General features: G+C 41.1%; 3 protein-coding genes across 4 annotated transcripts; all 3 read right to left on the reverse strand.

The window, feature by feature from the left end:
* Positions 1-14: 14 nt before the first annotated feature.
* On the reverse strand, positions 15-6272 carry LOC108156709 (esterase B1). Of its 2 annotated transcripts, none has more exons than XM_033389168.1 (4): positions 6166-6272; positions 1683-1995; positions 908-1619; positions 15-848 (listed from the first exon to the last, which is right to left on the reverse strand). In XM_033389168.1, the coding sequence occupies exons 1-4, from the start codon at positions 6255-6257 to the stop codon at positions 223-225; spliced, it is 1743 nt and encodes a 580-aa protein (XP_033245059.1). In that variant the 5' UTR covers positions 6258-6272; the 3' UTR covers positions 15-222. The 2 variants fall into 2 exon arrangements, with proteins under 2 accessions (XP_033245059.1, XP_017143847.1); XM_017288358.2 differs by lacking the exon at positions 6166-6272 and adding an exon at positions 4416-4713.
* On the reverse strand, positions 6267-17269 carry LOC108156708 (esterase B1). Its single transcript, XM_017288356.2, has 5 exons — positions 16547-17269; positions 8987-9299; positions 8764-8914; positions 7959-8695; positions 6267-7889 (listed from the first exon to the last, which is right to left on the reverse strand). The coding sequence occupies exons 1-5, from the start codon at positions 16588-16590 to the stop codon at positions 7425-7427; spliced, it is 1710 nt and encodes a 569-aa protein (XP_017143845.1). The 5' UTR covers positions 16591-17269; the 3' UTR covers positions 6267-7424.
* Positions 13381-14728, reverse strand: LOC108156711 (growth hormone-inducible transmembrane protein). Its single transcript, XM_017288359.2, has one exon. It carries the CDS (start codon positions 14623-14625, stop codon positions 13525-13527), a length of 1101 nt encoding a protein of 366 aa, XP_017143848.1. The 5' UTR covers positions 14626-14728; the 3' UTR covers positions 13381-13524.
* Positions 17270-18097: the final 828 nt, after the last annotated feature.

Here is an 18097-nt window from a genome sequence, read left to right on the forward strand (position 1 = left end):
GTTCAGTTTCTTTAGGTTTCTTTCTTTTTTCAAGAATTATATTTTATCCTTTTAAAACTCATCTTATAGTATCTAAAATGTTCTTGTCAGGGTAAAACTAAATACAAAATATGTAAAAAATAATCAATAACCAGAATATATGTACAACATATTTACACAATTGCAGAGACTCCAACAATTGAGGCAGATCTAAAGCTATGGAACCCCCGTTTGAAAGAAAGACTACAGTTTATCCGGAGAATAGAAACTGTTCCACACTGGCTCAATCTTCTGCAGCTCTGGTAGTGTTTTGTACTCAAATTCACTGCCAATGTTTAGGCATTTGAAATTCGTTTCATTTTCGAGGGGTGCAAACTTGACCGACTTGATGCTCTCACAGTTGGGATCTCCATTGGCAGCGAAACTCGTCCAGATGTCGATCATTCCCATGATGACCTTGTGCTCGGGCGAGTCCGGGGCCGACTGATGGGAGAGCATACTGTGGAAGATGTAGCACAGGTCGTCGCCGTGGCAGACGCCGCGCATTTGATGGCCGCAGAGCACAATACGAATGGCATTGCAGAGCTTTGAGTCATAGTCGAAGCGGTACAGATAGGTTGGGGCACTGTCCTGGCGCACTCGAGCCAAGGCGCCACGATAGATGGGATGCCAGAACTCCCGATAGGAGCTGAGTTCGAGGAACTTCATCATGCTGGCCTGATTGCAGGGCTCGTCGGCGAAGTAGGCGCGCTTCAGCTGCAGGCCATAGTTTTCCCTCAGCTTTGGGTCCAAGTTGTTGCTTATATCGTTGGGCAGTAAGTTCTTGCAGTTTCCCACCTCATCCAAGGTGGCCGGACGACGGGATACCTCTGGGGAATAGAGGAAAATCGTGAATGAGAGTTCCTTTCGAAGAGAGAGCAAAACTCACCTGGATAAAAGAGCAAACCCTCGAAGCTGGTGCCTCCGAACATGATGGGCACCCTGTTGCTCCAGCTGTTCTGCATAAGCTCATGGGGTGGCTTATCGATCACCGTGTGCTCTGTGCTGTACGGCTCCACAACAGGTCCAAATGCAAATAAAATGCGATTATGCTTCTCATCCTTGCTCAAGACTGTGGCCGAGGCCTTGACTATTTCTCCACCATTTGAGGAGCTCAGAAACTCAAAGATCGGCTTGTCCTTGTTATCCCCAGTGTAACCCAGTTTCTGGGCCAAACGATAGGCCCAATCATGCCTGGGGGGCTGCGCCCAAGGACACAATACACTGCCCGACATAACGATGGCCTTGTGGATCAATCCTTCTGTTTGAGCACTCAACGTGAGGAAGTGGGTCGAAGCTCCGCCAGCACTTTCGCCAAAGAGCGTCACATTCTTGGGATCCCCACCGAATGCTTCTATGTTCTGCTGCACCCATCGAAGGCCCATTATCTGATCCTTGAGTCCTGCATTTCCTGGCACATTTAACTGCGGATCGTCGAGACTAAGGAAGCCCAAGGCCCCCAGTCGATAGGCCACTGAGACCAGCACCACATCCTTGGACATGAAAAAGTCCGGACTGTACATGTCCCGCGAGGCTTCGCCCACCTGAAAGCCACCGCCATAGATCCAAACCATCACTGGACGCAGTTTATTCGGTTGTAGCTATGAAAAACAATATTCCAAAGATTAATATCAGATGGTTTCTTTTCTCCTTTCGTTACTCACATCCTTGGCATACACATTCAGATACAGGCAATCCTCGGAGCCGGCGAATTTATTAAAAAACATGTGTGTCTGCAGGGGTTTGTCGGCGGCCGAAGTGCAATCCAGCTCTCGATCCCATGGCTCCACTGGCTCTGGTGCCTTGAAACGCAGCTCTCCCACGGGGGGCTTGGCAAATGGTATCTTCTCGAAGCTAAAATAGCTTCCTCCCCAAATGGTATTCCGCTTTACGCCGCGCACGGGGCCCAGATTTGTCTTGACCACAGAATATATGGCTGTGGCAAGCTTACGCTGCTCGTATTTGAAACTGAGGACCCTGAAAACGATGCAAGGGGTTGTTTTGGATTAGAGTTTTCTATTAATGGCCTGACTTCCATTCCCATATTCGATCCAAAAGCACACTCTTCCACATAATACTTGATTTGTGAATCTAACCCACTGAAAGGCAGTCACGCATTGGGGCCATGCCACCGGGCGAGGCAATTTCAATGTCGTTTGGGGTCTGTCTCTTTGTTGTTTTGAAAGTCTTACGAATTGTCAACAGGCTTTTGACCAACCTCAACGCAACGCCCAATTCGCTTAACATGCACAAACAGTCTCCTATTTTTTTCTGTTGTATTTTTGGATTTTTTATTTTTATAGGTAATTTGTGGGTGGGCGTGAGGCATGATTTTAGCATTTTATGGTTTATTTTTATACTATTTCCACTGCGCACCTTCGGTATAAAGAAACATTTTATATTTAACTGGCATTCTGCAAATGCACTGACACAATTCGCTCACCATTAATGGTACACGAACGCATACAAATCGGTAATTACAAATTGGCATCAACATTGTGAGAGCTAGACAAAGAAAGGCAACAGAGATCGGAGCGGCAAAGATTGGACTGGGGAAGTACGTGACTGCAATGAGGCTGAGAAAGCTAACACTTATAAAATTATAGAAATAATCTACATTCAGTTGCCATTAACAAAGGCATCTGAGAGCAAAACTAACAATGCACAACAAATTAAGGAAATAAATTCCAGTTTTACGAGTACTTTGTTCCATTCATTTGACAACTACTTTGAATGGGCACAAGTTCAAGTGTGAAACACTATATCTTATCGGTAAGTATAGCGCAATCAATACGATAATGAGTGTTTTTCCTCGTTCAAATTACAGTTTGAGGATTACTCAATTATGGTTTAAAAAAAACAGATCCATAGCAACAAATACAATCGATAGGAAATCACTGACTAATCCCATTTATTTCCCATAGTCATAAAATGTATATTCATTTCAAACTTTTTTCCCTATCGAACAACACACAGAAAAAGCTTATATAATTTTTCGCTGTTGCTAAAAACCTGTCGTGTCATGCCCGTGGAGCAGAAATCGTATCACCTATCACCTGAAAGTGAAACGAACCCTGTACCCTAGAGACTTATCAGTATGGTTTCTACATACATTTATTTATATGTATAAAAAAAATTTAAGTTGTCTGGAAATTATACAAATAGCACTTATATAAAACTCGTTATGGAAACCGATATCAGATAAAAGATATAAACGGGTATTCAAAGAAATTATTAAAGAGATGTGGCGCTATTAATTATAATTTGTAGCATTAGATACATCCCCCAAAAAGAGACACGAGGAGATAGATATAGAGGTATCCTCCTCTTTAATTGCGTGCCTTTATGGTTAAACAATTATAAATTAGAGAAATAATTGAGATAATAATGTTTAAAAAATGAAATAAACATAATAATACTGACAATAAAGCCAACAGTGGGACTAACACAAGTCTATTGCTTCTTTGAACATTTTTTAATACTCTTTTGATACTTTTTGTATAGCCTTTAATAGAAAAAGCTAGAAGCTGGCTTAATGGAAACTACATAAATGATCAGATCTATATACATACCAAGGCTGGCATACATACAAGGTACAATTTTATTTTATTTTATTTAATCTAAATATGAATATATTTATACAAGAAATTACTTTCACAATGAATTGTAATATATTTAAATGCAACTAAAAATATTAAAATTTCAGGGATCTTTTCTCTGGCTGACCTACTACACACTTTTCCATATTTTACAACCACTTGATCTGCTAGGGTATCCACTATCGACTCGACAAAACACCCACCCACCTTTCTTTTTATGCTTTTTAAAATATACGCGTAGCAGCCCGCACTTTAATAAATATATATATTTGCAATTAACACAATTGCATGGCTTTGCAATAATTTATGTTAAAAATACTAACCATCCGCAAAATTGCTAATAGACCTGCGGAAAACGTGCAAAAAATAAGCAAACAAATGGAACAACGGTAAAACAAAACAACAAAAAAATCACTAACGAATGCCGCCGCAACAATGGAAGCATCGCGCATGAATCAGAGAAGGGAGGGGGGACGAAAAAAACAAACGGCAAAAGAGGAACAAGACGAAAAAGAAGAAGCAGCATCATTAAGTTTATGCAAAACAACAACAAAAACAACCGAAAATCCACAAAAAAAAACCAACCCGCAGCAGCAAAAGTTTGCGCAACAATTTCACCAACACACAACATATACGATACGATATCATGTGTACGCATATTTTAATGCATGTCTGTATTGAAAACCCCCTCCCTAGGCCAAACACTACGGCGAGAGACCTCAAACACAGAAAATCATTTAACGCTTCAAGAAAAGAGGAAAAACCAAGAAAATGCAAGTAGGAAACACTCGAACTCACTTAAAGGTCAGCTTCAGCATATCCATGAAGCGTGTGGCCATCTTTTCCTTTTACTTTACACTTTTATCACACTTTTCATGAACACACAACACAAAAGCAAATTGAATGTTTTACTAGTGCTTTACAATTCGCTGCTATGGGAGCGTGGCATGGACTGCAGGCGGAGAGCCACAGAGAAAGTGTCACAATGTCTAAACGCCAGTTAACGCGAGTCGGCGTGCCGTGGGGAGTGCGCAAGAAAGTTGCCGATGGAATAAAACGCTCCACGCGAGAGTGCGGCGGGGACTGACTAGACTCGGGGCGATCGTGGGGTATCCATATACTAAGCACAGCCACCAGTTGCTCCGTCCCGGTCTCTCCCACTGATTATTTTCTGAGAGAATGAGTTTAACAGCTGATTGTTTACCTTCTCTCGCCAGCGACACTCTGTCTCTCTCTCGTTCACTCGGCATTCCGAATACCGGTATATTCATTTGGTTTGCGCATAAGCTCTGAAAGCTCAATACAAAGCTTGAGTATATTTTAACAGTATGTTAAGTAAGATCAATGTTAGAGGCCACAGCTTTGATCTGAAAATGTTAGCAGGGGATCGATCGCAGATCGCTTTTGAATCACATAAATACTTGTTCCGGAACTACATACATACATTAAAAGTGTGTTAACCCACAAAAAACCAGCCGCTTGCGAGTAGCACGCCCGACAGCCAAACCACCTTGAAAGTGAACCTAAACCTAGGCTGATTAACAAAGCAGCAGGCAGACCAGACCAGACCAGGCCAGCCAAACGCTTTCAAAAGCTTTTTTCCGAAGCACCACTTAATGAGTGCATAGTATAGTGCTGTCTGTGGCCCACTAACTAGTGCATATTCACGCAGACATTAATAGGTTTTACAACAATACAAAGGCGAATGTGACTGTGAACTTGACTTTGGTCTGATAATTATGCAATTGACAAGTAGTCAGTGCCCACTCGATTCGATTCAGTAAAAACTGCTGACGGACTGATTTCTCTATTGAAAGTGGATTTTTATTGAACATATCCATTATAGATGAAAGTTATCGGGCGTTGTGTGGGCTGGCTCACTTTGTGTAATAACTGTATCTGCCTCTGCGGATGGTACATCATCACAAAGTATGAATTGTAGGCAGATTACTAAAAGAAAACTAATAGAAAGGAAATTGAATATGAATTGGTTTCGGAATAGGTATACATATATCCTACCCAAGCAACAAGTAGAATGTAGACATTTTGTTGTATATCGCTGGCTGTCACGAATCGAACTGAACTGAGGAAATCATCTAAGATTAGATCTGGAAAAACGATGCCAGTTAATAGAAATGATTTACTCTAATGATTAGCACTTAGCAGCTGATTCCGACAGTCGCTTGCATTATTCAGACTCTAATACATTTCCACCAAAAAATAAGGTTAATGTGCTCTCTAATTATACAATAATTAGGACCGCCAATCACTGTGACAATACTATTTTTAATGGTAACCAATTAGCAGCGAATTAGTCACACTGTATTTTATCCTACGGTTTATTTATCTTTGAGTATTAATTTTTGGGCATACGCGATAATTAGCAGCACTTTTTTCAAGGGGGGTAGGTTTTTGGTGAGCCAGACGCTCTATCTATGACGTCAGTTGTTTCAGATTTATGCCATACCAAACCGAAGTTATATTAGCATGATAATGTCTATGCAGTCACATGGCAATGGTTCAAGGTGTCCGGCTGATTCCTACTCACTTTTGTATAAAATCCCAGTTGGTAATGATTCGTCGAGCATCGCTGTTTCGGAGGCAACTGAAACTTTTCACAGCAGTCAATAATTTTTTCATTTTTCAATATTTGATAACTAAATCAAAGTATTTATTTCGTTCCTTTTTTTGGGTTTCAAATACATTTGAGATTTTTTCAGTTTTTTTTTTTTATTAAAATATGGATTTATATATACCTTTTCTTTTGCATCACATGACTTTGAAGCTTTTGACAAAAACGGACTCAAATACATTCAGAGAAGTTTTTCTTTCTTTCTTATGGAATATAGTTTTGAAACATATGATTTAAACATTTAATCTTCGTGTGCACATTCCTAAAAACAATTCTCAAGTTATCAGTTTTTTCAGTTTTTGTTGTTTTGTTAAGTTATTTATTAGTTTGTTTTGTTGTCTTCCTATAAACATATTCTAAAAAATGATGTAAAACTTGGACAGGATTTTCTTGTTGTTTTTTTTTTTGTTTTTTTTGTTCAAAAAAACGTATGCATATAAAACAGGTAAATATCCAAAAGACTTAGTCTACAAATATAAATAAATTTTCGGGTTAAATATATATATATATGTATATGTTTTTCTTTAAAACACAAATGGAAAATGATTGGCATTTTCTGGGGGGTGTAAGATTGTGCGCGGCTTTTGCTAATTGGAAGAAAATATATTTAATTGAAATCCTAACTAAAATTTACGTGTGTGCGTTTCGGAGGACAGTACATTCAACTTATATCGATAGAAAATATGCTTGATATATGTTTGAATGTTAAATGGGCTCATTGAAGGAACATTAAATAGATTTATATAGCATTTCGCTTAGCTCAGATTTCTTGGCTGTCTTTGTTTTCTGTTTTCCGTTTTGTTTGTTTGGTTTTTTGGTAGTTTCTCATAGAAGGTACTTTCAGTTGCGACTTGGTTTCGATACTCATAACTTGCCGATATATTTCAGACCTATTCCAGATAGATACATATGTACATATAGCTGCTAAAACTTTAACACACTTAAATAGAATCTTTCGATATTGGCAAAACTTAACAACAGTAGAGGGGGTTGTTTTTTTTTTAGGTCTAAAGCTATGCTTTTGCATTGTTTTGAACAGAGGCTTTCAAACATAAAGCTGTTTAGAATCGTACAGATAAAGCTACAGATCTATGTACATCTAAGTGGAGATACTCCACACATTCCATTCCATACCAATCGCAAGTCGCAAGTCGCAATCGCTGCTTCTCCCCACCTCAAAGCAGTTCGTCACGTCTAAAGAAACTCTCCCAGACCATCAGCTTACGCAGATCGGGCACATCGATTATCTTCAGCTCATCGGATATATTAAGGCACTTTAGCTGACGCTTCTCCAAGGACGCCGCGGACACTGGCTGCCACAGATCCGACTGTTCCGGATCGAAGTTGGGATTGCCAGAGGCGGCAAATTGGGTCCAGAGACCCACCAGACGCTCAATGCACTTGTATTCACGCGTATGGTTCTTCAGTTTGCGGGCGAGTGAATTGTAGAACAGATAGGAGAGATCGTCGCCGTGGCAGGTGCCACGCACCTTCTTGCCGCAGCTCAGGATACGCAGGTGATTGAAGTGCTTCGAGTCAAAGTCGAAGCGATACAAATAGGTGGGTGCACTGCTGGCATACTCCAGGCGGGACAATACTGTGCGATAGATGGGGAACCAGAAGTACTCATGGGAGACCATCTATACGAAAGAAAGAAAGTGCAATACTTTAGTAAAAAGAATGGACGACTATAGGTATGCAAAACCCACCTGGAGGTACTCGTGGAGAGTGTCCAGACTCGGCGTTTTATCGCCATAGTAGCACTCCCTCAACTGTTCGCCATAGTCTTTGCACAGAGCACTGTCCCGATCCATGTTCAGTTCTATGGGCACCACAAACCGGCAATCATCCAACTCATTCAGACAATTGGGTTTGGCCTTGGTCTCCGAATACAGGAGTAGACCCTCGTTGGAGACGCCGCCCAAGATGAGGGGTATACTGTTGCTCCAGGCGGTACGCATCATTTCGATGGGTTTCTTGGGCACCACACAATGGCTCGTGACAAAGGGTTCGATGACGGGTCCAAAGGAGAAACCAATTCGCTCCTTCTTCTCCGCTTCGATGCACAGTTCGCCGTTGGCTTTGATAATTTCCGATCCTTTGGCATTGTTGAGAAACTCCCAGATATCGCGGGTGTTATTCTCCCCCGTGTAGCCCGCCTGGACGGCAAGACGATATGGCCAATTCCTCTGCGGCGTCACCGCCCAGGGGGAGAGTGTGTTGCCCGACATGCAGATGGCCTTGTGGAAGAGGCCACGGGTCTGCTCTGTGATCATCATGTAGTGTACGGAGGCGCTGCCAGCGCTATCACCAAAAATAGTTATGTTCCCCGAATCACCGCCAAAGCGAGAACAATTGGCCTTGACCCAACGGAGGGCCAGGACCTGATCCTTAAGCCCAGCATTGCCGGGTACATCAAGCTCAGGATCATCTAAGCAAAGGAAACCTAATGGAAAGGAGTTCCAAAATTGGCTTAAGTTTGTTATCCCTCATTTTCAAGGACTAAGTACTTACCTAATGGACCCAATCGATAGTTGATGGATATTACGACCACATCTTCGCGCAGCAAATAGTCGGGACTGTAGCACTCGCGTGAGGCCTCGCCAAATTGAAAGCCCCCGCCATAGATCCAGACCATCACTGGCATCGGTTTGGTGGGATATAACTATGTGAGATAAGTCAGATAACCTATTAGTCAGAAAAGCATATCCCAATATTGATCATCATCATCACTCACATTCTTTGTGTAGACATTGAGGTACAGGCAATCCTCGGAGCCGTCTGTCATGTCGAATACAAAATGCTTCTGCAATGGCTTTGGACCCTGTGATGTACAACTGCGGACCTCTGTCCAGATCTCTGGCGGTTGCGGGGCCTTATAGCGCAGTTCTCCCAGCGGCGGCTTGGCAAAGGGTATCCGCTCGAAACTGAAATATAGCTGGCCATAGATGGACTTTCGTTTCACACCCTTGATGGGTCCATAGGTAGTGCCAACGACAGTCTTTTCGCTGGTCTTATAGCGACGCTGTTGCACTTTGAAGTCCACCATTCTGCAAAGAGGATAGAGAAAAAGCGACACACAATTTAGAGAGAGACTTGAAAATGTAATCAGCGTAAAATAAAACGAAATGTTAGAGGTTTTGAAATAAAACGAAATGTTACCATTAATCAGTTACAATAAACGACGTCAGCTTTGCTGATATTGATGCGACTGTCTTTGCCGTTTAACTTCTTCTGCTGATAAGGTTAATTTTTTATCAGCCTTTTTTTCGAGCCCCAGGTGTGCGCCATTTATCAGGGCCGGCAGAACCCCATACCAGAACGAACCATATTAAATCGGTATGAAATGTTTTTGTTTTTTTTGTATTTATTTTGAATAAACAAAATCCACTTTGGTCTGGTATCATTCGTCTCGCTTTTCGTATCAAAAGATATACAAAAGTAAGAAAGCAAACATATTTCCTATTATTTTTTTTGGTTGAGTAGAAGCAAGTCATTCAACTTGGAAGCAAACGGAAATCAAGGGCAAAAGGCCATTGAAATTGTACACATATTGAGGGGTACATTCTGTTACCCCGTGAACTGAGAGAGTTTTTATGTTCCTTGGAGAATTGGGTTAATCCATACACAAAAAAGACCCCGAGGCTGCACGCTAATTCAAGAATATTGTTGTTAATGTTCTTCCCTATAAAAATTATAAATATATTTATACCTCAAGGTTTTTTTTTATTGATAAGGTGTACAATTTGTGTACTTAATCCTAAGGAGAGACCTTTTATGATCTGCCAAAAATAGACAAAGAAATTATATTAAAATCTATGGAGACCTCGAGGTTTTCTTTGATTGATAATGTGTACCGAATACTCTCAGTTTTTGCTTAGTTTTAGCACTTAAATCTTGATTTTTATGAATGTTTAAATAGGAATTTATTCGGCATAGAGCCTCTGCCATATAGGGGCGGCTTTTGTTTATCGATTGCCCTTAATGGTTTCATCAGGTACAAAAAATAAAACTTATTCCGTCATGGTATTTTCCTATTTTTTGATGCCATGATGCAAACCAAATGAAACGTGTTTCAAATTTGAATTATGCATTTTATGACTTCACCCACGCATACACACACATGTCGTAAAGCCAAAAGGAAATAAAGAATGAACTCAGCCAAAACGCCAAGTGATCTCTGTCTGTCTGCCCGTCCCGGACATTGTTTTCTTTTGTTCGAGAAATGTCATCAGCAAAAGCCAAGGGTAAGCGAAAAAATACGTACAATATATATTAAAATTTATGTTTATTAATAGCCGGAACGAGCTGTTGCCCATTTTTCGACTCAGATTGAAGACGAAAGTCCCCCAAAACGCATGATGTGAATAATACATCCGTAGAAATTGGTTGGTCTATCGTGGACCTTGGCCTTGAACTTAAGGCAAAAGGGAAATTGTTTTGGGGGAGAGTGACAGGGAACGCTTAGGCTAATGGTCGGCACCTATAAAAAGAAAGTCAATATAAATAATGTTTATGACGGAGGGGGTCTGTTAACTGGGGTCATAAAAGATTATGTCCTAATGCCAGGCTTGCGTGTAAGAGTGCAATACCTCAAAACACACCTAGATGGGTTCCTGGGGACTGCCCATTGGGTTTTAGGGTCAGTTGTAAAACGCAGAATGCCCAAAGGAACCTACACAAATTAGTTGATGATGGTTAATACTTTGAGCACTTGGTCCCACACAATATACAGAATGTTGGATCATCAAAGAACGATGAAATCTTATGAAACATTCCATCAAATGTTGATGTTCAATTGTTTGTATTCCATTTGCTGGCTGCTTAGTTTTTGATTTTCCTTTCCTGATTCTTTTCTTATTTTCATCTTTCATAGTTCGTGTGGAATCGTACTGCTAAACGATCTTGTGTGTCCCTCACTGATTTATGTGTTATTTTTGGCCGCCGTACAACAAATCTCAAGCGATAAATTTGAATGAAAATATACAAGGGAGAGATCTTTTTTGCTTACACTAAGAAGGCAAATATTCAGCTGCTTATGAGCATGAAGTGACGACAGCAAACGCCGCCACGGCAGGGTAGAAAATACCCAGAGACCCAGAGGCAAATAAACTTTGGTGCAAAAAGACGGAACCGAAACGATATAAGGCTTGAGTTTTATTATTTCCGAATTCGTTAAACTGTAAAAATAATTGAGGCAACAGTTCGTAAGGGAAATGTGGAAGTCATATGGTGGAATGTATTCGTATAAGTTGGGATCTTATGAAGCAAATAAAAGAACCATAGAGCTCCAATCAGGGACGGGTATTAAGGATCCTACAAAATTCAAAATTACTCAATAATGAAAATAAAAAATCTTTATTTCTTTTACTACCTTTTGGTATTTAACAAAAATTTTGTTTACTTCCAATCAAAAACCTCAATCACGTTTGTACTTTAAAGTTCTATATTTCTGTGCATAGGAGGTATACGCTATGGAAAACCTTTATCAACATAAAACTATAGTTATGGGACTCCAAATGACTCGAAAAACATACCTAGAACTGTCTTCTTTAAGTTTCCAGTGAAATATTATGTGTTCTACTTTCATAAAACTCATAATCTCTCGGGGTGCGGTAATTACATCCCGGTCATCCCATTTCATTCAAATAAAAAAAAACGACCCCATGAAAACAATCATAGAATTATGAAATAAAACCCAACAAGCATAGGCTTCGCTTGGCATCATGTCGGGCATGTAGAACCCCTAGAGAACAGACTATTATCAGGCATGGTATTAGAAATATTAATTCATCGCAGCCTGAGGAGCACTTGCAGCAGGTTAATGTTTGTATGCCACTGGAAGCACCAGAGATAAGCTCGGCTTATGTCATGAGTGAATCAATTAATTTTCCATACACCACATCCCACATCCCGCGGCCTAATCTGCCACACTCCGCTCTGCTATCAGCTAGACATGGGACAAATCCCGCCACGCGATTACCCTTATAATCTAGGCAAACATCACATATTGTTGGAATGACTAACTGACAGACAGATAGACAAACAGACAGACAGACTGAACAACAGAGGTACAGTCAACAAGTCATGGTCAAGTTAGTTGTTGCCAAAGAGAACGTTAAAATATGATTATGAGGAATAACAAAGAACACGAACACGAACAGGCACAGGCGCAGAGAACCACATCATATAATTTAATTTCCGTTGCAGAGTAGAGCCATCAACATTGTCTTCTATTTGTAGACATTTTACATGAAGGTGTGCGGCGGACATGGCTCTGACCTTGGCAAGGCTGCAAAAGCTCCAACTCAATGAAAGCTTTCCGTTGCGCCCCATGAATGAAATGCGCGATGCAGAAAGCTCACAAGGATATCTGACATACCGACTGCGAGAAGGTTCTGAATGGAATGCCCAGAGATGGAGAGCAGGTCAAGGAGTGAAGCCGAAGGCCAAACCGAGCAACTCTTTATTATAATTTAATCATAAAATTCAATTTGATTAACCCTAATGATTTAAAAATATTAAAAACAAACTTTTCAGACGGCTTAATTTGATAAAAATTCGCTAAAAATTTCAACTCATTCATGGAACAATTCATATAATACGTATACGTATCTGCGAATATATCGTATATGTATATAATATATATGTATATATAATATGCTTATCTGTATGTTTGCTCTTGTTGCGACAATTCTTTCATTCTTTATTCATTTAAAACATTTATTTTGCTGCCACACAAAAGCTTTTTACACAAAAAAAGAAATAATAGAGAGAAGAAAATGCGGCAAAATTAAATGAAATTGACATGCTTGCATTTGTGTTAGTCTATGTGTGTGGTTTGTGGTGTGCATGTGTGGGCGTTTAGGTGGAGAGCACGAATAGCTAGCGACAACAAATTTCATAGAATATAAGCGAAAATTGTATGCCGCAGTTATACCCGTCGTATGGGCAATGTCAGAAATACATACATGCCCACAAAATACGAGCAGCAGAAGGAATGCAGATAAATCAACGAAATGTGAAGGGAATAAATTATGAACAGGTGGAGGGCTATCAATAATATTTCCTGCACTTTCCAACACTGTTTATCTTGCTAGCCATTACTGAAACTCTTAAAAAATAGTTACAAAACGGACTTCTATTGTGATTTATTTCTTTCTTATTCATTAGCTTGACAATGCACTGTGTTTCAATTTTGATTCCTCCCCCTTTCCAATTAATGTTTGTATGATTTTCTTAATCCTACACCCAATACCGATTGTTCGATTTCGTCTACTTCTTGCGCTGATTATCGCTGGCAAGAATCATGGCAATGCGTATGAAGATATTCAGGGCATCCATATATATGGCCAGAGCCATATTGATGGGATCAAATTTGGGAATGCCATGCTGTGGATGCAACTCGGCCACGCGTACAATCCGTTGCGTGTCGTAGAGCAGGAATCCGCTGAACAAGATCAATCCACCGTAGACTGACATACTGGCGAGGCCAGCTCCCAAGGCCGTTGTGGGGGGCAGCCACATACCAGCCAGAGATGAGGCAAAGACCACGCCCAATCCAATGGCCAATGGACCGCCCATGTAGAGAAATTTATCGCTTGGGGCACAGGCGGCCACCGTGGAGAGGGCGCCCACAATGCCGCCCGTGTAGAGCATGGCCCTGGTCAGAATCGGACCTCCCAGGAAGCACATGGGCGCCAGCACGGCTCCCAGAACGGTGCAGTGTGCCAGCCAGGCCAGCTGCTTGGCCCCGAATCCTTCTTTGTATTCGATTGACTGGGCCATGACCCCAGTGCCCATCACCAGGCCCAGGGTTATGAGCCCGGCAACTATACCGGAGCGAGTCATCAGGCTCATGGCGGCCTCGGACTGGAAAAAGGCAGCCGCTGCAGCAGCTGTAATGCCACAGGATGCCCCAAAGTAGGCATAGGTGGCATGAATGCGATCCCTCACATACTGCGGCCACAGCAACGATTGATCGTAGACACTGGTTTGCTTGGACAGGCCCAGTCCGTAGTAGCAGAGTCCCACGAGACCCATGAGGGCAGCTCCTGCTGCCGCACCCTTGCCCATGGAGTAGGCATTCTCGCTGGGCGGTCCCATCATCCGATCCTTGAGCGAGGGTCCACGCGTACGGCTCTCCAGATGCGAACGGTTACGGTTGGACTCACGTGAATAGTCCCGACGCAGCATATTCTGTAGATCCTTCTTTGGTATCAAGGACTTGCCCTGGCCCATTGATGGCCATGTCAGGGGGTTCTTCTTCAGCAGCGGCATGGCCTTGGTCGATTGCCATAGTCGCTGACTGGTGACCTGCCCCAAGAGACACAACGAACGTCCTGGCAGGACGTGATTTAAGCGAGCCAACAGCATTTTTCTAGATTATCAACTAATTTTTGTGTGATTTTTGCAAGGCTACAAATATTTTCTTGCCTGTTTGATGGTGATTTTGTTACTTGATTAAACGATTGAATGGGAGAGAAAAGGCTGCTAGGATAAGAGATATTTTCCAAATCAGAAAAATAGCTTACAGATTCAGATTTGGTGAGGAATGCCACAGAGATGCGTCGGTCGCCAAAGAATGCACCAGAAATATTTGCACGTGCCGCCACAGAAGACTTCTAAATGATAGCAGAAAATTGTCTCAAATTGAAGGTTAATTGGTTTCCCACAGATAAATTCGCTGTGTCAATTGGGATTCACAGATATCAAAATTGAATTCATTCAATAAATAAAAAGTCCATTTGGTCAATTCGAAATTATAATTTCAGATGCCCTCCCAAACGAGATTGTTTTGTGAGGTGGCAATTTAGCCAATGAATATGGAAAATGCTGGTACATTGTATAAGAATTGGCAATTTATTTATGCCAAAAAATTTGATTGAATGTGGGCTTGCAAATGCTATTTCAAGCTGTCACAAAGCACAAAAAAAAAGAAATAGGAATAATTTAAATATGAAAATGAATGCAGAATGGCAAATGCACAAGAAAAAATCATGTATGATATAATATATTTATTTTTAAAGAGCAGAACTATCGCAGAAGCTTTGCCAACCATTTTGTGGGAACTCAGTTTGATTAATCTTAAGTTTTCTTTTCCCTTCAATCGACTAATGAAATCGTCGATGTATTGTATCGATGGGCCCGAGAGGCAACGAAAACCAAACCAGTTAGAGGCAGACAAAGCCGTCGCCTCTGATCTCATACAACATTCTACCCGTCTCTTTTTTCTGTTTGGTTTATTTCTCTGACTTTTTGCAATTTGTGAATCAGCACGGCTGTTGCTACTGCTGGGCTTACTATAGTTTTTACACAATACAATAATTTACATAGTCGTACATCCCGCACCGACGGACAGAGTGATGGAGACGGAGGGAGAGCAGGGGGCGATGGCGGTGCACTAGTTTGCTACCTAATTATTTGCGCAGTTTAAGTGTCGGCACAGAAAAAGCCAAAGACCCCTAGACCGGACTCATATAAGAGACAGCTGCTGTATGTGTGTGTGTGTGTGGGGGATATGTTCCTGTGTTTGTGTGTTTCTGTGTTTGCTCATTATGGAGACGAGAACTAGAATTTCCTAGAATCAATAGAACGCAAATGAAAGGGGACATGCCGTCATTAGAAACGCCTGCGTTTCAAGCAAGCAACCCCCCGCCCGGTAAGGATACCGTCTCAGGCTTATTGTTTACATAATTACGTGTATGTATGTATATATGTATGCTCATGTAGGACCCCAAGGACGAGCCATCTCTAGGAGGTAGGACATTGCCGCAGCAGCAGCAGCTGTTCCTTAAATATTGGAGGCAATTTAATTGTCTCCAGCTGCGCGAAACGTCGGGCCGAAAACATGTACAGGGTACATATACGGATTTACAATATAATTTCTTATCGGTAGACTTTGGAGAACACCGCTTTGGCGCTTTCTTTTGGGGTACTTTCCGAGTCATCAATCAGCCCGAACTAATTCAAAAAATTCGCTATTGCCTGATCATCAATGATCATCAATTGCCGTCAAAGTGGGTTTCTAGTGGCTAGATCTGGGTATAAATCATCGTGAAGAGAACTGTATGTATATGGTCTACATGAGGTGTGCAACTTAATTATATATATAGTTGTGCGCCTTAGATTGGATGACAGCATTGTGGCTGATGTCATGATGAGAGACTTGCCTAAATTGGGTAAACTTTATGGCAAGTCATTTAATGGTAAATTTACAACATGACAGCAGTTTCAAATATCTATTTAGAAATGTATATAGTCTTCTATATCGCTTACTATATAATTTTCAACTTACTTGAGTCCAATTTTGAACTGATCAAATGCCGCCATGGAAGACATTTTGGTGTTCTCTTATGGTCTTCGGTTCAAATTTAATCAAAAGATTGTATTTGGCTCTACTTTCTTTTTGTTATTATTATATTATTATATGTATATTTATAAATTTTTGTGTTTCTTTGGTTTCTTCTCTTATAAATATTACAAAAATTACTTTTTATTTTGTATCAAAATGTGTGTTGAACAATTAACAGCTGTTTTTGTGTTTTCGGTTTTTGTTTTTTGTTGTTTTTTTGGTTGGCCTTGCAAGGACTATGCGTTGTGTATCAACAAAAATACAGTCTCTGTCGCTGTAGCTTTGCTACTGATAAGGAGCTTTCCTGTCCTGCGCACAAACACAGTGACAAGAACACCCACAGGACGAAGCCCGTTCCCGCACAGCAGGAAAAACACACACGCGCTCTTGTGGTACACGCAGGATAATTTACACGTCGAAAAAAGCACAGATTCCCAAGTTAGCATTTATCACATAATACGCGTAAAACAATCAGATTTTTGTTGAAATTCTTTGAATACTGCCACACAACTATTACTCGGTTTTTTGTAGTATATATAGTTTTGTTGCTTTTGTTGATGATGGAACACGGTGGAACGGTGTGTGTGTGTGTCCGGATTGTTCAGTTCAGCTTTTGTTGCCGTTACGCGTCCGATTGGCGTGAAGGCAGCTCATCAACTGTCCGCAAAAGCACGCGCTATAAAAGTTCTAAACGAAACACCACACCGAAAAAGCTTTTCCCACTGAGACCGAGACAGAGACCGATACCGAGACAGAGACCTGAACATAGAAGCATGCGATGCGATGCGTGTGTGAGAGCTGATGGGTGGGTGGGGTATCTATCAACGTTATCTATAATTCAGTAGCCTCACAATTATGTTTATTGAGGCATTCTTCTATTGAATACTGAGTCACTCTCGCAATTACATGGCAAAAAATTACTTTTGACTTTGTCCTGCGGCATTTATTATTGAGCGGCACTCCTCATATGAGCTTTATCAGAGCCTCAACCAAAAATAAATAAATACTAGATAAGAAAAACCGTATTGATACGCTATGACGGGAGGGTACCAAGTTCTGATTTTGCTGATTCGACACTAAAATTCCATGTATCGCCGTGTCTTCTTCATATTTTGTTTGACGACGTTGGGTGACATGTGGCGTATGTGTAATCTTTATGGCCCACTCATCGTGTGATAAGAATGGTTGGAACCAATTTTGCGAATGAGTCAGTTTATTGTATTTGCCGGAGGGGAGTACTTCTAGGAAGCTGTCTGCCATCGATCTTCGGTTATCGGGAAAGTACCCACTCGTGCGGGGGCCCGATAGACCAAGTAGGACCATAAGTAGTGTCTAATACTCGATGGGGCAGCAATATGGTAGAATAATCAAGATTTTGTATGGCAAGAGTGTTTTCTTACACTTTTAATACACATATACTTCGTATTTCTTACACTTAAAGCTTGAAACTACTTTTAGTAACCGGGAAAGCACCGTTTGGGCACTTCAATAGAC

Source organism: Drosophila miranda, chromosome 2, assembly GCF_003369915.1.
Source record: "Drosophila miranda strain MSH22 chromosome 2, D.miranda_PacBio2.1, whole genome shotgun sequence".
Taxonomy (NCBI): Eukaryota; Metazoa; Arthropoda; class Insecta; order Diptera; family Drosophilidae; genus Drosophila; species Drosophila miranda.